This window comes from Cherax quadricarinatus, chromosome 9, assembly GCF_038502225.1.
Source record: "Cherax quadricarinatus isolate ZL_2023a chromosome 9, ASM3850222v1, whole genome shotgun sequence".
NCBI lineage: Eukaryota > Metazoa > Arthropoda > Malacostraca > Decapoda > Parastacidae > Cherax > Cherax quadricarinatus.
The window spans coordinates 13,747,539-13,770,234 of NC_091300.1; the positions used below are offsets into that span (position 1 = coordinate 13,747,539).

At 37.7% G+C, this 22,696-nt stretch overlaps 1 protein-coding gene across 3 annotated transcripts in view; it reads left to right on the forward strand.

Annotated features, from left to right (window-relative positions):
• Nucleotides 1-5,489: 5,489 nt before the first annotated feature.
• IntS3 (integrator complex subunit 3) overlaps nt 5,490-22,696 on the forward strand; it is a 58,468-nt gene continuing 41,261 nt past the window's right edge. The window contains exons 1-5 of one of the 3 annotated variants that reach the window (XM_053773004.2): nt 5,490-5,683; nt 12,781-12,945; nt 15,111-15,379; nt 15,550-15,697; nt 16,372-16,495. In XM_053773004.2, coding sequence (XP_053628979.1) covers nt 5,609-5,683; nt 12,781-12,945; nt 15,111-15,379; nt 15,550-15,697; nt 16,372-16,495 — 781 coding nt within the window. In that variant the 5' untranslated portion in view covers nt 5,490-5,608. Of the gene's footprint in view, nt 5,684-5,792; nt 5,909-6,089; nt 6,226-12,780; nt 12,946-15,110; nt 15,380-15,549; nt 15,698-16,371; nt 16,496-22,696 lie in introns of those variants that run through there. The other 2 variants (XM_053773006.2, XM_053773005.2) reach the window with 2 other exon arrangements.

The window sequence follows — 22,696 nt, forward strand, 5'->3', positions numbered from 1 at the left end:
ACAACACAACGCAACACAACACAACACAACACAACACAACACAGCACAACACAACACAACACAACACAACACAACACAACACAGCACAACACAACACAACACAACACAACACAGCACAACACAACACAACACAACACAACACAACACAACACAGCACAACACAACACAACACAACACAACACAGCACAACACAACACAACACAGCACAACACAACACAACACAACACAACACAACACAACACAGCACAACACAACACAACACAACACAACACAACACAACACAGCACAACACAACACAACACAACACAACACAACACAGCACAACACAACACAACACAACAATAATTACAATGCAGTATACTTATCATCCGACAACATATTTTTGTATCTAGTATCATCCCAGAAATATTAAGTGGGATTATTATTAACAATATGTGACTACATTAATATGCAGGCGCTAAATCCGGAGGGGCCAGCTCCTGGACAGTGGGAGGTTGTCAGGTTTGATCCAAGGCAGGGGAGGGCAGATATAATTTCATTAAACTGCGTGAACATGAGCATGCAAGAACGCACGTGCACCGTTGAACGCACGCACAAACATGTGCGCACTAACGCATGATCGTACGTACGAACACATGATCGTACGTACGAACACATGATCGTACGTACGAACACATGAGCGTACGTACGAACGCACTTGCCAGTCATATTCCGACGAATCAAATGCCCCCTCATTTTTATAGTCAAAAAAGTGCTGAACCCGTAAGTAAGTAAGTAAGTAAGTAAGTAAGTTTATTCAGGTATACACAAATACAGTTACATAGAATTATCATACATAGCAGCATATGTGTAGAGAACCTGGGATAACCCAAAAAAGTCAGACAGTGACTTATTTCCAGAGTGCCACCCTTCACTGTGACGTTACGATGATTATATCATTCGAATACAGCAATTATGATCATGAACCACTAAACCCGCACGGTTCGTGCTGGACTATAATATAGACCCCAATTATTATTAGTAGTATTAACAATGATATAATTATTATCATTCACAATAATACAATAATGATATTATACTTGCAATAATTATATTAATTATAATAATAATTATTATTATTCACAAGGAAAACGCTATACCGGTAGGGGCCACGCAGCGCCAGGGATATGGAAGACCTTCGGATTCCACCCAATTCCTTGGAACAAGAGCCCTTCACCGGCATCAAAACTCTTTGGAGGGAGTAAAAAATGGGGGAAAGGGGGGGGGGGCGTGACACGGATTATTATCTCCGGTGGGTTAATTCACGATAACCCAAGAAAGCCAGTCAGGTTAGGTAAGATTCGTCAGGAAACAGGACAAGTGTTTCCTGACGCGGGTCTTATTCATATGATGACCCACAGCTGGAACTTTTGGTCATCTGACCGAGGCCTTCCGCTGGCTTACCGGTCTACCCCTTTAAAAATTATTGTCATAGTTATAACCATTTAGCAGTAAGCCAGTCAGTGTGGCTTTAGGGAGGAGGGGGGAGGGCACTCAGATCCCGCCCCCAGGATGCCACCCACGACAGCGCACCTTCAGGAGAGACTTCCACGCATCACTCGTCTCATCCCCGCCCTAGATTGAACCCGGGTTGCTTTGGTTGTCGGCCGAACACGACGACGCCACCACCATGGAGCTGCCAGATACCTCCAGGAATGGTGGGCTCGTCGAGGGGGGGGTTTAAAGCCTATCGACTACTACATTAATTAAGGATACACCGTGACCTTTTCATCACCAGACAAGAATACTTTTATACCTTCAACAGGGATTAAAGAAAACTCCCAGCATATATACGCTGAGAGAAATACAACTCTCAGGGTATATATCCTTGGTACCTCCAGAGATAATAATAACAACAACAATAACAACAACAATAACAACAACAATAATAATAATAATAATAATAATAATAATAATAATAATAATAATAATAATAATAATAATAATAATAATAATAATAATAATTCTGATAATCAGATTAAGTGCTAAACCCAGAAGGGTCATAGATCGCTGCACCTCCAATAGACGTTCAGTAAAGTCGCGAATAAAGCAGAAGTAAAATAAGTTGTGTAAGTACAGTAAAGATGTATCCGGCGAGGCACTCGGGCTTATCACACTAACATCCCGTTTTCTCTCACATTTGCCGTTTTCTCTGATTAATAATTTGCTGATATGCTTAAAAAAAAGACTTAACCGAAAAGACGATATGTATGTGTACTCACCTAATTGTGGTTGCAGGGGTCGAGACTCAGCTCCTGGCCCCGCCTCTTCATTGATCGCTACTAGGTCTTATCTCTCTCTGCTTCCTGACATTTGTCATACCTCGTCTTAAAGCTATGTATGGTTACTGCCTCCACTACATCATTTGCTAGGCTATTCCACTTCCTGACGACTCTATGACTGAAGAAATACTTCCTAACATCCCTGTGACTAGTCTGAGTCTTCAGCTTCCAATTGTGACCCCTTGTTTCTGTGTCCTCTCTCTGGAACATCCCGTCTTTGTCCACCTTGTCTATTCCGCGCAGTATTTTATATGTCGTTATCATGTCTCCCCTGACTCTCCTATCCTCCAGTGTCGTCAGTCCGATTTCCCTCAACCTTTCTTCGTAGGACATTCCCCTGAGCTCAGGAACTAGCCTTGTTGCAAATCTTTGTACTTTCTCTAATTCCTTACTAAGGTATCGGAACGCTATTCTCAGGTTTGCCAGGCTCCCATATGCTGCAGCAGTTATCTGGTTGATGTGTGCCTCCGGAGACGTGCTCGGTGTTATGGTCACCCCAAGGTCTTTCTCCTTGAGTGAGGTTTGCAGTCTTTGTCTACCTAGCCTATACTCTGTCTGCGGTCTTCTTTGCCCTTCCCCAATCTTCATGACTTTGCATTTGGTAGGGTTGAATTCGAGAATCCAGTTTCTGGACCAGGTGTCCAGTCTGTCCAGGTCTCTTTGTAGTCCTGCCTGATCCTCATCTGATTTAATTCTTCTCAATAGCTTCACATCATCTGCGAACAAGGACACTTCAGAGTCTATCCCTTCTAACATGTCATTCACATATATCAAAAATAGCACTGGTCCTAGGACTGACCCTTGTGGGACCCCGCTCGTCACAGGTGCCCACTGTGATACCTTATCACGTACCATGACTCGTTGTTGCCTCCCTGTCAGGTATTCTCTGATCCATTGCAGTGCCCTTCCTGTTATATGCGCCTGATCCTCCAGCTTCTGCACTAATCTCTTGTGAGGAACTATGTCGAAGGTCTTCCTGCAGTCCAGGAAAATACAATCAACCCACCCTTCTGTGTTTGTGTATATCTATCTATCTATCTATCTATCTATCTATATATATATATATATATATATATATATATATATATATATATATATATATATATATATATATACCTGGTTACCTGGAGGTATATATATATATATATATATATATATATATATATATATATATATATATATATATATATATATATATATATATATATATATATATATTCTTGCAAACAGGTAAACAAAATACAAGGACCCCACTGGAAGTAAATGACTTTTTTTGGTCATCCTAGTCAATGTGCTCGTATGTTACTATGTATGATAACTGTACTTATGTGTACCTGTACCTAACTAAACTTATCGACACCTGTCATATCAATGTGCGGAAACAAACGGGAAGCGCTAAACCCTTCAGGGTCATACAGCACCCGGGGGATGAGAGGACTTGAGGTTTGATTGAAGGAAGAGGAGGGTAGCTCCACTGCCTGGAATCAAGACACCATGCTAGCCACACACGGGGAGTTGACGAGGTACTGAGTATATTGAGGCACAAGTACACCAGAGTACAATGATCATACTTAGTGTAAATTACCTAGGATAACCCCCCAAAAAAGGTCAAAGTGACTTTATTTCCATTGGGGTTCTATAAATGATCTCTTTATAACCATAACTAAGCCCTAAACCCACAAGGGTCATACAACGCTATAAATGAGATCGGGATGCTATTAAACATACTTGCAATCAACTATATACAGTGTACTGGGAAAAAAATATACACATTTGTAGTCATTATATATATATATATATATATATATATATATATATATATATATATATATATATATGCAAGGAATTCGCGAGAGCAGGCGAAATATACACAAACACTGATCTCTGGCTGAAGGAGACTCGAACCTACGAACCTTAGGACAAGGTACGCAGTGCTTTACTAATCTACCCACACTGGACAATACCTTGGCGTGTAGCTTGCGCTACACGTTTGATCCAAGGCAGTAAGGCTGATGCATGCAGGGGATGAGATGAAAAGCTGTAAGCCTTCTCCCTGAAAGCTGGCTGCCTTGGATCAAACGTGTAGCGCAAGCTACACGCCAAAGTATTGTCCAGTGTGGGTAGATTGGTAAAGCACTGCGTACCTTGTCCTAAGGTTCGTAGGTTCGAGTCTCCTTCAGCCAGAGATCAGTGTATATATATATATATATATATATATATATATATATATATATATGATGCATAGATGGAAGGTAAATCAAAGGAGGTATCTAAGAGTATTTATTCAAGTATTGTGTTGGAGTGTTCTTCAGGGACGGGTTTGCTTACGCTCTCAAGTGCACATAAAGACAGTCGTTAAAATAGCTCTCAGTGTTCACATTCCCTTACCAAAATGTTAATTCGTATTAATAACACGAGGCTGAAAGGCACACCTGTCCCCCTTTTTTCGGGATTTCGCTTCCGGCCCATTAAATAGATTATATGAAGTATAAAGCTAACATGGTGTGTTGACCGCATGGTTTGCGTGACAAGAGAGGCCTTTACTACAAAGGATTAACTTCTCTGAAAACCATTATATTCAAAAATAGCCGGATGATAGGGGAGATATGATAGTGAGTGGACAAACAAGGAGTGGACGATAGCTATATGCCCCGGGTAACGTTGCGGGAGTCACAGCATGCAGTACAACGCTGGAAATATAAGTGTTTTCAATGTTTATTTTGCTTTTTGTTTGGTAATTTTCTGCGATTGCCCTCGCAAATGTGTGGTAAGAGGAGCGTTATTTAGGTAATGTTAAATATGCACGCGAGGACGATGTAAAGGGAGTAAATAATGCGAAAGCAAGGAAGAGAAGGCAGAGCAAATGAGCGCATACACCCCCTGCTCCGACTACAGGGTAACTGGCACGGTAAAGAGGAGAGAGAAAAAGGAAGGTTGAAGTAGGGGTCTTGCAGGTACAGTCATGTGCCAAGTTGACGTTTTTTTAATAGATTTCTTCTACCTTAACTAACTAATTTGACAGCAAATATGGAACAGGCATTTAATGGGTCAATTTACTGATGCCTTTGCGTGTTCTTTTACTGCAGGGATTGCAGGAGGAAAGGCATAATGATATTGTGTGTTATGATCCCTGTACTTACGGGTCCGTGAGCCGCACAACGCCTCCACTCAGCCGACTGTGTATTCCACCGCGCCATGGCTGCGCGGCTCTCGTGAAGGCCGTCTTACCTTCAGTGTCACATATATACCGGATTTTCGCACGGAATTGGGACGATTATGCAGTCAAAATGACCACCGAGAGAGCCGTAACATCCCGGTTGTTTACCACGTCGGTCATCGAAGGCCGCATCGACCTAGACGAGGTAATGGCGAGCATTTTGTGTGGTGGGTGACGAGGCTGTGTTAGCGAGGATGCACACACACATGATCATGGCGCAGCTGCTGCTCTCACTCAAACAGCTGATCGTGTCAACACGGACCTTGTCCTCCTCTTCTCACTCTCCTCTGCTATCTTGGAGACGTTTTACAGCGTCTTAGTGGGAATATGAACCTTCCTAGAGCCCTAGAACAAGTGGCACGGCTGTAATGTGTGTGGTTTTAGTGCTATACTTCCTATATAAGGGAAGGCTAACTTTATGTCGAGTTTGTGTTCACTAATTTCTTTATTAATTAAATTGGTATAAATAAGGACAAGTTCAGTTGGAAATGGATTTGTACATACTTCCAGTTATCATAACTGTTGAAGATAAATGTAGTTAGTGGATGTACTGAGGCAGACACGTAGCTGTCAGTACACATACAAGTGTTATAATGAACAACTTACACTGGCAAACGTGTCTTGCAATACTCGTTAATGATGCTGATGGAGAAGCTTACCACTGCCAAGGATCCACTGCAGAAAACTGTAATAGTACTTTATTAATGGAAATTTGATTAATGAAAAATTTTGTAGTGTGTAAGATCATGAGATAGTCATGATTGCTGTGTTTACATTGCAATTTTCCTTGTTTATCTAAAGTCATTGATTACATTCAGCACAGGCTAAGGGAATTACGGTTATGAAATAGTGATTTGAAATTTACACAGTTACATTTATTATAGTTGGGTGTTTATCATTAGTGATCTAAATTAGGTTGTATACAGGAGTTTATGCAGATTATGACCTGCATGGGTTTACAGCTTTTTGGGGCGGGGGGATTTAATAATTATATTTAAATTGCTGTTATAAATTTCGCCAGTGCAATATTCGTGATAAATTATAAAGATTTCTGCTAGTTTAGCCCTATGAAACTGGTAAGTATGAGTTATTTCTAAAGTAGCACAAGTTTTCATGATAGCTAACTGGGTGTTGGAATGTAGTACAAGTGTGTGGAAGAGTAATTTTGAGGTTTAGAATTTTAAAGTGAAGTTTGTATCGAATTGGCTGTTAAAAGTGATTGTTGGCTGACTTCATTTTTTTTCTGAAATGATATTTATAGGCATATAACCCCAGTTTTGTTTCATCATTCACATGACATATGTCAACCTGGTGCTTTTATGTGCTGTAATTTCTAACAATTATAAGCAACTTATGAAATTAAGAGCTTTACATTTGGTTACTTTTAAACTCAGTTACCCTAAATTTACACAAAGTTAACTGCCAATAAAAAATTAAGCAGGAGGGAAATGTCTGGCAATAGCAGATACACCTCAGTTTCTTAATTTGTTGGAAACAATATGCTTGTTATGCCACATGTGATGTGTAAGTAAATAAGTTTATTTAGGCACAGGTACACGTAATTACAATTATTGTACATAGTGTAAATTACCCAGGATAATCCAAAAGTCAGAAAAAGTGACATATTTCCATTGAGGCAGGTTGCATATTTACACATCTGCTTTGAAAACTAAGGCACTGCTTGGCCATGATTTTTATTTATAAAAGGCTGAAAATAAATAAATATATATATAAATATATATATATGGAGAGAGGGGGTAAAGGAGGTTTTGTGGGTAAGGGGCTTGGACTTCCAGCAAGCGTGCGTGAGCGTGTTAGATAGGAGTGAATGGAGACGAATGGTACTTGGGACCTGACGATCTGTTGGAGTGTGAGCAGGGTAATATTTAGTGAAGGGATTCAGGGAAACCGGTTATTTTCATATAGTCGGACTTGAGTCCTGGAAATGGGAAGTACAATGCCTGCACTTTAAAGGAGGGGTTTGGGATATTGGCAGTTTGGAGGGATATGTTGTGTATCTTTATATGTTTATGCTTCTAGACTGTTGTATTCTGAGCACCTCTGCAAAAACAGTGATAATGTGCGAGTGTGGTGAAAGTGTTGAATGATGATGAAAGTATTTTCTTTTTGGGGATTTTCTTTCTTTTTTGGGTCACCCTGCCTCGGTGGGAGACGGCCGACTTGTTGAAAAAAAAAAAAAAAAAAAAAAAAAAAAAAAAATATAAATATATATATATATATATATATATATATATATATATATATATATATATATATATATATTGCCAGGAGGTTTTGTGTGCGAGGGGCTTCGACTTCCAGCAGGCATGCGTGAGCGTGTTTGATAGGAGTGAATGGAGACAAATGGTTTTTAATACTTGACGTGCTGTTGGAGTGTGAGCAAAGTAACATTTATGAAGGGATTCAGGGAAACCGGCAGGCCGGACTTGAGTCCTGGAGATGGGAAGTACAGTGCCTGCACTCTGAAGGAGGGGTGTTAATGTTGCAGTTTAAAAACTGTAGTGTAAAGCACCCTTCTGGCAAGACAGTGATGGAGTGAATGATGGTGAAAGTTTTTCTTTTTCGGGCCACCCTGCCTTGGTGGGAATCGGCCAGTGTGATAATAAAATAAAAAATAATATATATATATATAATATATATATATATATATATATATACATATATATATATATATATATATATATATATTTTTTTTTTTTTTTTTCAACAAACCGGCCGTATCCCACCAAGGCAGGGTGGCCCAAAAAGAAAAACGAAAGTTTCTCTTTTTAAATTTAGTAATTTATACGGGAGAAGGGGTTACTAGCCCCTTGCTCCTGGCATTTTAGTCGCCTCTTACAACACACATGGCTTACGGAGGAAGAATTCTGTTCCACTTCCCCATGGAGATAAGAGGAAATAAACAACAACAAGAACTAGAAAGAAAATAGAAGAAAACCCAGTGGGATGTGTATATATACATATATATGCTTGTACATGCATGTGTAGTGTGACCTAAGTGTAAGTAGAAGTAGCAAGACGTACCTGAAATCTTGCATGTTTATGAGACAGAAAAAAAGGACACCAGCAATCCTACCATCATGTAAAACAATTACAGGCTTTCGTTTTACACTCACTTGGCAGGACGGTAGTACCTCCCTGGGCGGTTGCTGTCTACCAACCTACTACCTAGAGATATATATATATATATATATATATATATATATATATATATATATATATATATATATATATATATATATATATATATATATATATATATATATATATATATATATATATACATACATACATATAAAGTGGACCCCCGCATAACGATCACCTCCAAATGCGACCAATTATGTAAGTGTATTTATGTAAGTGCGTTTGTACGTGTATGTTTGGGGGTCTGAAATGGACTAATCTACTTCACAATATTCCTTATGGGAAAAAATTCGGCCAGTACTGGCACCTGAACATACTACTGGAATGAAAAAAGTTCGTTAACCGGGGGTCCACTGTATATATATATATATATATATATATTATATATATATATATATATATATATATATATATATATATAATCAAATTGGGGAGGAGGAGTATGGAAGAAGTGAATGTTTTCAGATACTTGGGAGTTGACGTGTCGGCGGATGGATTTATGAAGGATGAGGTTAATCATAGAATTGATGAGGGAAAAAAGGCGAGTGGTGCGTTGAGGTATATGTGGAGTCAAAAAACATTATCTATGGAGGCAAAGAAGGGAATGTATGAAAGTATAGTAGTACCAACACTCTTATATGGATGTGAACCTTGGGTGGTAAATGCAGCAGCGAGGAGACGGTTGGAGGCAGTGGAGATGTCCTGTCTAAGGGCAATGTGTGGTGTAAATATTATGCAGAAAATTCGGAGTGTGGAAATTAGGAGAAGGTGTGGAGTTAATAAAAGCATTAGTCAGAGGGCAGAAGAGGGGTTGTTGAGGTGGTTTGGTCATTTAGAGAGAATGGATCAAAGTAGAATGACATGGAAAGCATATAAATCTATAGGGGAAGGAAAGAGGGGTAGGGGTCGTCCTCGAAAGGGTTGGAAAGAGGGGGTAAAGGAGGTTTTGTGGGCGAGGGGCTTGGACTTCCAGCAAGCGTGCATGAGCGTGTTAGATAGGAGTGAAGGGAGACAAATGATACTTGGGACCTGACGATCTGTTGGAGTGTGAGCAGGGTAATATTTAGTGAAGGGATTCAGGGAAACCAGTTATTTTCATATAGTCGGACTTGAGTCCTGGAAATGGGAAGTACAATGCCTGCACTTTAAAGGAGTGGTTTGGGATATTGGCAGTTTGGAGGGATATGTTGTGTATCTTTATACGTATATGCTTCTAAACTGTTGTATTTTGAGCACCTCTGCAAAAGCAGTGATAATGTGTGAGTGTGGTGAAAGTGTTGAATGATGATGAAAGTATTTTCTTTTTGGGGATTTTCTTTTATTTTTTGGGTCACCCTGCCTCGGTGGGAGACGACCGACTTGTTGAAAAAAAAAATATATATATATATATATATATATATATATATATATATATATATATATATATATATATATATATATATATATATAATTTATTTATTTATTTATTTATTTATTTACTGATTATTATTTAATTTTTAAATAGGTAACTACTGTTTTGCAGTTGTTTTGCCTCAGTTCAATTTTAAAAAAAATAAATTGGAAATAGCTATAGGAATGAGTTAAACAAAGCACATTTGCATTGTGGCTGTGGAGCAGTTAGAGCATGAAAATAACTCCACAAATTTGGAAAAATGTTGGGCATATTATGGACTTCAAAAGACATCCTAAAATATAATTCCTTTGCTTTTGTGCCTCTTCTGCTTCGTAATAATGCTGTTAACATAAATATTTCTTCTCTAAGTGACTGCACATAGTATAGTATTTTGTGGCACATCACTAGGTACAGTATGCAGCAGTGCTTTTTCTTAAGCTGTGAGCTGTTTGTTGTAAATACCTCATAAGTATTTTCTTTTTCACATATGTACCTAATACTTAACTGTGTAAATGTATAGTTTCATTGTTAACAAATTTGCTTGCTTATATTCATTTTGTGTGCATGATACAACTATTATTCATTAATAAACGCGTTTTTATGCCAGAAAAGTGCGTTAAATAGTTTTGTACAAAGAAGTTACAATACATATTAGTAAATTGTATTTAGATTTTTTTTTTATTTTATATATACAGTAGTTTTTTATGTTGTACACAAACAGGACAAAAGGATTTAAATCCATTGGGTTCAGAATAACAAGATCACTTTAGTCTTGAAGCTAGTATTTATTTTTTGAGGTCTCTTACGGTGTGTCCATGTAATGACCCTTCAGTTAGTTCCCAGAACCAGTAATGTTTAACTGGGCTTAACCCTTTGAGGGTTTCGGACGTACTAGTACGTCTTACACGCAGGGGTTTTTGACGTACTAGTACACACAAATTCTAGCGCCGTCAAATCTCGCGGGAAAAGGCTGGTAGGCCTCCATATGAAAGAATGGGTCTATGTGGTCAGTGTGCACAGTATAAAAAAATCCTGCAGCACACAGTGCATAATGAAAAAAAAAACTTTCACCGTTTTTTTGGCATAAAACAGCGACTTTGCTCTGTATTTTCGTATGGTATTTATTGTTGTATTCTAGTTTTCTTGGTCTCATTTTATAGAATTGAATGCATATCACAGAAATTGAGATGATTTTCACTGGTTTTACAATGAAAAGTACCTTGAAATTGAGCTCAAAGTAGGAGAAATGTTCGATTTTTACCAAAGTTCAAAAGTAAACAAATCATGCCAAGCGTCCAATACACGTCAACTGGTGAGTCTAACATTCTTTTGCAAGTGCGCCAATATGATTTATATCATTTTTTACACTAATGCAGTAGTCTGCATAACAGTAAATCTTCTATTTTTCGTGAGAATAAAAATTCAAAGTGGAAAGCAAAAGAATGTAAGAGGGGCCTTGAGACGTGACTAATGAACAGAAGAAATGTCATTTTAGTGCCAGGAATGTATTTCTTGTTTGTTCTGGACCCTATTCGGAAATTGGCATTTTTTTAAATTTGTGTGAAATTGGCAAAATTGCTAAATTCTGACCACTGTATTGGATAGTTGAAAATGGTAAATGGGTGGTTTCTTGCACTCATTCAATAGAAAAAATGTAGTTCTAGCGAAATATTCATGTTTTTTGTCGACTAGTACAGAGGAATTGGCCGAAAATGGGGCTCAAATTGGGCAAAATCGCCGATGCGTAAACATCACAGTGACCGCTAACTTCGCGAGAGCATAATTCCGTAAGTTTTCCATCAAATCACATAATTTTGGTGTCATCATGATCGGGAAAAGATTCTCTATCTTTTCATAAGAAAAAATAATTTTTTTTTTTAAATTTGGCCGACCCTGAGAACGAGTTTCTGAGAGGGCCTGTCGACCCTCAAAGGGTTAAGAGTGAACAGCACATTATGGTGAACCTTTTCATCTATGTAATTATATTGATGTGTACATGCACATAAGTGCATGTACACATCAATATAATTGGTGAAATACAGTCTTATTGATGAATTCATTGTATACTTATATTTACGTTCCTGTTTTTCTTAATAGTTCTTAGTTCTGTACGTATAGGATAATATATTCTTCATAAGTTAGGAGGCCTGGTCTGAGACTGGACTGCATGAGCGATGACCCCTTGGAACCATTAACAGATATAGTTTGTCATATTTGTACATATTAAGGATTGTTCAGCAGGTATCTTTACTAATATTCAGTAATAACAGATGCCATTATTTTACATGTAATATAAGGATGGTGTCTTATGTTTGTGTATAAATATTCTGTATGCATTAGTTGTGAAAATTTAGTTTACTAGTGATGGAAGACAAACTTTGCCAAACTCGATACGTTGAAAATTGTAATGACAGAAATGACAAGAGTTGTGCTTTTGAGTATTGATAATTTAATTATGATTAAGTTGAAAAATTTACTGGTACTTTAATTTCTATTTGATATTTTTAGCAAGATACTTGACAGCTGTAATTTTTTTACAGTAAAAATAATCTTATTTTGCAGAGGAAAATGGTAAATGGTATAATCTACATGTTAATTTATAAAGTTTATATAAACCATACAATGTATTTTCTGCAAGAGGGTAATTATTTAAAATATTAAATGTAATTTTTTTCTGTTTCTAGAAGTATGACAAAGCCTACAACAATGTGATGAACTTGACTCGTGACTTGAATGAAGAAGAGTCACATCATGCATTAAACAAAGCTTTTGATGATCGTAAAGTTCATGATGAACTCTGCTTGGGCCTGCTAGTCAGCATCCTTGCTGATCAATCCAAAGCATCACGGGTAAGAACAATATATATCAAATACATGTATGTAAAATGCATGTGAATGCTATTCCTATATTTTTTGTGCCTGTTTGTCTATGTGCAGCCCATCACCTAACCAAAGTCAGTATTTCACTGGTTAAGACAGTCAGACGATTGATTTATATGAGCCTTAAAAAGCAATTATCTGTGTACATTATTGTAGTGGGTCGTTATTTTTTACTCTTTAACAATTTTTTATTACCACTGTATGATATTGGCATTGTGGTATGTCATAATTGCTTAGTTGTATTAAAAGACAACAATCTAATCAAGCTTAAACTAAATAACAAACCAAGAATTTTTTTTAAAGTGGCATGTGCAAAATTGACTTAGATTGGAGGAGGATGGGTTGCTATATGAAGTGCTTGAGTGGTGTGGGCCATTCTGCTCTAGGAATAGAGGAGGCTTAATCCTTCACCTGCTAATTGTAAGAGTGAACATTACCTAATTGTGCTGTGCAGGTTGTTCCCATATTTTCAGCATGTAATTTTATGTACCTTAAGATAAATTTGAATGCTTCATGTATTTTTTAATAAATTTTGTACAACACATTAAGAGGGTTGTCTCCAGGTGCATTCTTACTACCATATTAGTAACTGTTGTCATTCAATTTTACGTACATTTTCCTACTTTATAAAATGCTATAAGATAACCTTGAATGTAAAACCTTATTCAGTTTAAATAATATTAGAAAAAATATTTGTCTTACATTTTTTCTTCTAGAAAATACTTTTGTCTTCATAATCATTGCCCATTTATGCATGACACAAACTGGAAACTAGTGCATCCCAAACTCCAATATTACTGGGTAATGATATTCATTAAACAATATCTTGGTTATTGTTCATGTTAATTGTAAATTATTTTCTTACTTTATGCAGTGTAAATAGTTCTATAAATTCTAGTATGTATACATAAATAGTGTAAAGCCATTGTTACACAGGCCACCACACCTAAATTTCTTTTTCCCCATTTTCTTTAATACTGTATTGAAAAATTTGTTTTAATTCTACCTTCATGATATGTAGGATCATAGCTTTGCTCGATTACTTTTCTATGTGAGATTATAATATGATGGTCTTGGTACCCTCTGACCTGAACAAATTATTTGTTCTTGAAGCTTGTTGAGGTTTCAGAAAGCTATTTAAGAATAAGTTACCAGCTGATTTTGTCAATATTGTTCTATTTATAATGTGTTCATCAAGTAATCTTCAGTCTTAAGATTTTATTCCAGTGTCTGTTTTGGAGATTTAGTTTTTATTTTGCTTTTTGTAATTTTTAGAATGCTGCATTTTCATAATCCTTGCACATTTAGGCATGAAATACATAGCCTGTACAGCCTGGTCTCCAGTATATAGAATCAGATTTATCTACCATACACCTTATAGTAACTGCAGAATTTTTTTTACTCTACTGCATATGCATGTCCTTGCTACCCAAAGAATTAATAAATTTGACAAGTTATTGCTCATGATTAGTGTCAGTTTGCATATTGCTATGAAAAAATGATTAATAAATTACAAGTCACTATAACCACTTATACATAATTTATTTTGACTAACCCCCCAAGAACTGGAGATGACCCCTTAAAGTTGCTTTTTTTACTGCATTATCTGCATAAGGCTTAGTCTATTATCATTCACCGTTTTAAAGTAGACAGCTGTACTAGAACTTTATTGTCTTTGTGTCCTGAGTAGGCTTCTCATCTTCATTTAGAATGTGTTGGACAGATAAGTTACCATTTGGACTTAACTGACAGTGCTCAGGATTCACACTCGGACAAAGAAAGATGATGGGCGTTAAATTAGTGTTGTACCCCTGCCTAACATATTGACAAAGTTTGTTTTGTGTAGGGCATGATAGCAGTTGTATATATTGAAAGGATGTCAGTTATTCAAGTTCCTGTGTAATTTTGAATGAAAGGACATAATGATTTAAAAAAAAATTGAAGGCTTTGTATAATTCTTAATTTGTTAGCTGGAATTTAATCTATCCATCTCTTAAAATTGGATATTAGGGATTAGTGTTAAATATCGGCTGAAGTTTATATGCTATTATTAAATTCAAATAGGTATGACTTTTGTTTTATCATAGATAACTATTCATTGGGTGTAATATCTGACCTGTAGCATTGCATTCCAGCACTACCGTGATCTGACTTTAGTGTCCCGTGATGCACTAAAAGTGGTGACTGAGACGCTGATACACCAGATTATTGGTGAGCGATTTTCCCGGTTGTCAGAAAGCACGAGAAGACAGCTCTTGTGGCTGGTGCGGGAACTTGTCAAGACGGGCATTAACAATGTGGAAGGGGTCGTTTGGTGCCTCCTCAGACAAATTGCCGGTGGAGATGTGTCACAGAAGAATATATGGTTGGCTGAGAGTTTAGTAGATATACTAAGAGAAAATAGGTGAGTGGTGTATGATGTGAGGCAAACATTATGATGGACATGGTAAAAGTGGGAGAGATTGAAGTAAAAAATATGATAGTTAACGTAGCCGAGGTTTCATGTAGAATAGATGTTAACATGCTATAAGACAATAAGTTTTTTATATTTATGATGATATTAAATTCTTTCAGACCGTGGTTAGACAAGTTTCCCGTGATTGTTGCATCAGTGACCTATACATACTTGCGTATCTTGGAAGATCATCATGCTCCACAGTTTGCAAGTCTAAGACAAAAAGAGGTTCATTTTGTTGTTGGCCTCTTAAGAGAACGTTTTCAGGTATGTATTGTTTTCCCATAAAATATTTAAAATGTATAAGAGTGGATTATAATCTTGGGTAATGTAGATAATTTTGCAGTTTTAAGTATCATTTTTGTAAGGGACTTTAAAAATGGGTACTTTGTAAAACATGTTATCTTTGCACAACTGGAGGACCTCATTTGGTACAGCTGTATGAGGAAGTTAGGTGGCTTTCATAACACCCAAGTGATCTGGATTTGAACCCTGTCTGGAATTACCAATTTGTTGTTTTAGCTAATGCACAAGCAAGGGTCACTAATGGATCAATATGTTGACTAGCGACAGATACCATTGAAGGAGTTCTGGAGAACATTTAATGTCTTTTATGTCATTTTGCACACCTATAATTCCTGGAAGGAACTCATTTGCCACAAGGAATATGAGATGGAAAAACTAGATTACAGTTCTTGCCAAGCTAGCTGGCTTTAAGGAAGCTGAGGAATATGTGGTGGAGGAGCCGGAGTCTGGTGGAAAGTCTTCAATGAGCACTTGATGCAGCTTGAGGAAGAACATTCGGTACATTAGGTACCAGTTAAATCAATGTATTTGTAGTTCATGAAATAACTTATCTTAATTTATTCCATACCATAAGTTATGGTGCCTTTTTATCTTATTCTTCTGTTTTAATTATTAACTTTTTCTGTCAAATTCAGGATTGTTTAATGATTGGGCGAGACTTAGTACGGCTCCTACAGAATATTGCAAAAATACAGGAGATTGAAGCGTTTTGGAGAGACTTGATCCATAATCCCACCTCTTTGTGCCCAAGTTTTACTGGTATGTGGTTTTTTGTTCTTTAAAGATTTAATATTCTGTGTGTATGCATGTGAGTGGGGAAGATACTTTACAGTGGTACCTCGGGATATGAACTTAATTCGTTCCAGTAGGCTGTTTGAGTGCCGATACCGAACGAATTTGTTCCCATAAGGAATAATGTAAATTAGTTTAATCCGTTTCAGACCCCCAAAAATACACTTACAAAAGCACTTTCATAAATACACTTACATAATTGTTCGAGTTTTGAGCTGTTCGTATCCCAAGGTACCACCTTATATTTTTTAAAAGATATTGTAAGAATATTATACACAGCATTCTTAACATGTATAATTTATTTTTAGTGTTAGCAATATTTTTTCATGCTTGTCCATTAACCCTTTCAATTGTGAACATCAAATAGTGTGTCCTGTCCTAAACAGTTAGTCTTTTGGTTTGAAATACAGATATATAACCAACCTAAAATGCTGAACCAGCATGTATTGAGGGTAATAACAAATTTTTTAAGACCTGTTTTATCCTTTCTAACCTCAAATTGGTTAGAAATTCAATGTTTTGTCAGATTGTACCAGGTAATACATGATGTTCACTTTGAGTAAGTACAGTGTAAAAAATGGCATCATAATATAATGCCATTTTTTTTACATATAATGAAGCAACTCATTAAGTTTATTACAGCAACATTCTTTTGTCTTTCAGGTGACTTGAGATAATGAATGACAGTGAACCACTTATATTGATGATAACACCATGGGAGAAGGCTCAGTGTGTGTTGTGGTTCATTGAGATCAACTCTCACCTTAAGATATAAAATTGTTTTTGGGAGAAATATCGAAGGACCATCAATACACGAACCTGTTTCCCCATCCTCATCACAAGCCCAGATCTGGTCTGCCTAAGGACACATCTAGTAGCCCATGAGCTTTTTATGCAACTTGCATATCAGTTGACTTGATGGTCTTTAGTATTTTTCTTGAAAATTAATTTGCATCTGAAGGTCAGATTTGGTCTCTGTGAACCACACTGCACACTGAGCCCTTTCCTAGTGTTGTCATGTTCAGTGTTAGTGGTTTGGTGTTGTTTACTTATTACATGAACTTGGAACACAAAGATGTTGCTGTAATACATTTTCTGGGTTGCATTACCACACTGAAATTTTTTTTTACTTTTTTTTAACTCCATTTTGAAGCTGTACTTACCCAAAGGCATAAAGGTTTAAAAATTTCAATGGTCCTTTCATAAAAGGAACTGTTGATACTACACTTCGTAAATAAAAAAAAAAAAGTAACGTGGAATTTGGGTAGTAAACTGTAGATTTTTCCTATCTGCTTTGTGAGTCACAGGTGTTGCTTCCCACAGTCCTCAGAGCCTCTCACTGAGCAAAAGCTAGCCACTAAATATATTTCTTATCTAAAAAATATTTTGAGTAATTAATTTCTATGAAGCACTTTCCTAAAATGCTTGAAGAAAATATTTAATGCATTAATATAAAAATACTCAGGAGTTCAGCAAAAGACACTGGTGATTTTATTTGATTATTAATCTAGAGGGTTAGTAACCCAGACTTGTACATTATTATAATTATGCCCATTATACATTCCTGTGCATTTAAGTCATGCACCTACTCAGCTGCAGTTGTTGAACATATTGGAGATTGTTAAAAGTTTGAAAAAGTTATTAAACAATAAAGCACTGTAGTGGACTTCACTGAGGTCATCCATGACAAAATCGTTTGTGTTGGGAGTTTAAAGGGCCACCACAGTACAGCTTCTCCTCACTTAACGACGGAGTTCTGTTTCTAAGACCATGTCAGTAAACAAATTCGTTGCTAAGTGAGGAGCATACCATAATGGTAGTGGGTTTGTGTCAGTCAACTTTGATATTGTTTTTAATGTCACCTTTGCACCATTTATAGCATTCCTGGTATATTTTTAAATGTTTATACAGTAATGTACTGTATATTGTAATCAGAATAGAAGAAATCACCTCTAATATACATTATTTAGGTATGCATACTGGTCAGAGAGCCTGTTGGAAGTCCGAGTCATCGGTAAATGAGTACGTCACTAAGTGAGGAGAGGCTGTATATGCACATTGATCTATCATATACATTTCACTGCTGGATGCGTCCTACCACACCCCTGGGAGCAAGACTTACTTGGCTCAAGCTGTGGTAGCTCTTAGCATCCCATTTTTCTTGGTTATTACTTCCTCAAATTCATTAATCTTTAATTCACATATGTTTAGTGTAAATATGATGAGTTCCTATGTGTTTTGTACAATTTGGTAAGAAAATGTGGCTTTCATGCATAAAATGTTGCTCTTGTTTTTATGACGTTGACACATGCACCTAGTTTTGGGTTGGTAAACACCTCTGCATACAAATCAGCCCAGCATGGAAACATCAATCCCCTCCACATGCCTCTGTATCAACAGTCATTATCTACTGCATTGTAAGATAAGATATAATTTGTTATTTTTAGTGTATTGTGATACTGTATTTAAAAAAAAAGTGTGTTGGCATTTTTTGGAGGTGTCAAGAATGTAACCCTTTTTGCCAAATTGTTCTTATTTTACATAATATACAGTGGAACCCCGGATTTCTTCAGGTGTGGATACCATACAGTTCGGATTTCGACCACTTTTTTGGGTGAAATTTTACCCCAGGTTTCATACCTTCGCTCAGAAATTGTCCATACCAGACATGTCCACCTGGGCCGCTCATACGTTCATAATGCTAATTTTTTTTTTTTTCAACAAGTCGGCCGTCTCCCACCGAGGCAGGGTGACCCAAAAAGAAAGAAAATCCCCAAAAAGAAAGAAAATCCCCAAAAAGAAAATACTTTCATCATCATTCAACACTTTAACCTCACTCATATATAATCACTGTCTTTGCAGAGGCACCCAGCTACAACAGTTTAGAAGCATACATAAAGATATATAACATACCTCTTCCAAACTGCCAATATCCCAAATCCCTCCTACAGATTTATACGCTCTCCATGTCATTCTACTTTGATCCATTCTCTCTAAATGACCAAATAACCTCAACAACCCCTCTTCAGCCTTCTGACTAATACTTTTATTAGCTCCACACCTTCTCCTAATCTCCACACTCTGAAGTTTCTGCATAATATTTACACAACACATTGCCCTTAGACAGGACATCTCCACTGCCTCCAGCTGCCTCCTCACTGCAGCATTTACAACCCAAACTTCACACCCATATAAGAGAGTTGGTAGCACTGTACTTTCATACATCCCCTTCTTTGCCTCCATAGATAACGTTTTTTGACTCCACATATACCTCAACGCACCACTCACCTTTTTTCCTTCATCAGTTCTATGGTTAACTTCATCCTTCATAAACCCATCCACTGACATGTTAACTCCCAAATATCTGAAAGCATTCACTTCTTCCATACTCCCTCTCTCCAATGTAATATCCAGTTTTTCTTTATCTAAATCATTTGATATCCTCATCACCTTACTCATATCTATGTTCACTTTCAACTTTCTACCTTTACACACCCTCCCAAACTCGTCCGCTAACCTTTGCAACTTTTCTTTAGAATCTCCCATAAGCACAGTATCATCAGCAAAAAGTAACTGTGTCAATTCCCATTTTGTATTTGATTCCCCATAATTTAATCCCACCCCCTCTCCTCAACACCCTAGCATTTACTTCTTTTACAGCCTCATTAAACAACCATGGTGACATTACACATCCTTGTCTAAGACCTACTTTTACTGGGAAGTAATCTCCTTCTCTTCTACACATCCTAATCTGAGCCTCACTATCCTCATAAAAACTCTTTACAGCATTTAGTAGCTTACTACCTGTTCTATATACTTGCAACATCTGCCACATTGCTCCCCTATCCACTCTGTCATATGCCTTTTCTAAATCAATGAATGCAATAAAAACTTCCCTACCTTTATCTAATACTGTTCACATATATGCTTCATTGTAAACACTTGATCTACACATCCCCTACCCACTCTAAAGCCTCCTTGCTCCTCTGCAGTCCCACTCCCTGTCTTACCTCTAATTCTTTCAGTAATAACCCTACCGTACACTTTTCCTGGTATACTCAGTAAACTTATTCCCCTATAATTTTTACAGTCTCTTTTGTCCCCTTTCCCTTTATATAATGGAACTATACATACTCTCTGCCAATCCCTAGGTACCTTTCCCTCTTTCATACATTTATTAAACAGAAATACCAACCACACTAACACTATATTCCTTCCCCCCTGCTTTTAACATTTCTGTCATGTTCCTGTCAGTTTCAGGTGCTTTACCCCCTTTCATTCTACATAATGCCTCATGCACCTCCCCCACACTCATATCCTGCTCTTCTTCACTCCTAAACCTAAAAGATGTTATACCTCCCTGGCCAGTGCATGAAATTACCGCCTCCCTTTGTTCATTGACATTTAAAAGTTCCTCAAAATATTCCTGTCATCTACCCAATACAGTGGACCCTCAGGTAACGATGCCATCGGATAGTGATAAAATTGGATATCAGTGGGTCTTTGCGTAAAAATATTGTCTCAGCCAACGATGAAAAACTCAGTTAAGGACATCTGTCCTGAACACGTCCCCACGCCTGTGCCGCCTGCGGCTGCCTGGCCACTATGTACAGGCAGTGTGCCATTAAATATTTACAAGCCAGTGCAAATGGTTCCATGCATACATGAGATACATTTTGTATTATTCCATTGTTTTTAGTGCTTGTAACTACTAAATAAGCCACCATGGGCCCAAAGAAAGCTTCTAGTGCCAGCCCTGTGGTAAAGAGGGTAAGAAATACTATTGAATTGAAGAAAGAGATCATCGCAAAATACAAAAGTGGGGTGTGTGTCTCCAAGTTGGCCAGGTTATATAACAAACCCCATTCAACCATCGCTACTATCTTGGCCAAGGAAAAGGTAATCAAGGAAGCTGTTGTTGTGAATGGTGCAGATATGCTTACAAAACAGAGATCGCTGCACCACCGTCAGCTGCTGCTGCACCACCATCAGCTGCTGCTGCACCACCATCAGCTGCTGCTGCACCACTGTCAGCTGCTGCTGTACCACAGTCAGCTGCTGCTGGTACTGCACTACTGTCAGCTGCTGCTGCACCACTATCAGCTGCTGCTGCACCTCCATCAGCTGCTGCTGTACCACGGTCAGCTGCTGCTGCACCACCATCAGTTCTGCACCTCCATCAGCTGCTGCTGCACCACCGTCAGTTCTGCACCTCCATCAGCTGCTGCGGCACCACTGTCAGCTGCTGCTGTACCACGGTCAGCTGCTGCTGCACCACCATCAGCTATTGCTGCACCACCACCAGCTGCTGCTGCACCACCGTCAGCTGTACTACTCAAAGATGTGGAGAGACTTGTTGTTGGTGTGGCTTAACGAGAAACAATTACTGAGAAACAGTTAACCCCAGAGGGTTAGCCACTCAGGATAACCCAAGAAAGTCAGTGTGTCATTGTAATATTGCAATATTGTAATAATTGTATAAATATCATCAACATATTTGTGAATGTGTATTAGATCCACCAGCTGGCGTGTATTAGACGTGTGAGGTCGTTTGTTTACTCTTGAACATCGACAAAAATTTAACATTTCCGCTACTTTGAGCTCAGTTTCAAGCCATTTCCGGTGCTAAAACCAATCAAAATCATCCCTATTTCTGTAATATGTCTTCCATTCTATCAAATGAGACCAAGAAATTGCAAATACAACTATAAAAAACATACGAAAAAACACTGCAAAGTTGCTGTTTTAATCGAAAATCTTGGTTTCAGTTTTTTTTTCTCTCATTATACACAGTGTGCTGCAGGATTTGTTTTATGTGGTGCACACATACCACATAGATGTATTCTCTCATATCTAGGCCCAAGTGTACCACTCACAGTTTATCAGAGTGAGCTGAGCTCATGACGTAGATCTACGGTTTGGACACTGAACGCAAAGCCATAGATCTACGGGACGGACCCTGAAAGGGTTAATCTTGTCCCCCAGGATGCAACCCACACCAGTCGACTAACACCTAGGTGAATAGGAAGAAATGCCTGGAACTAGTGCTCATATTGGTGAATTTAAGGCCAGCAAAGGTTGGTTTGAGAGATTTAAGAATCGTAGTGGCATACACAGTGTGATAAGGCATGGTGAAGCTGAAAAATTCCAACCCCAACAAGTGTTCAG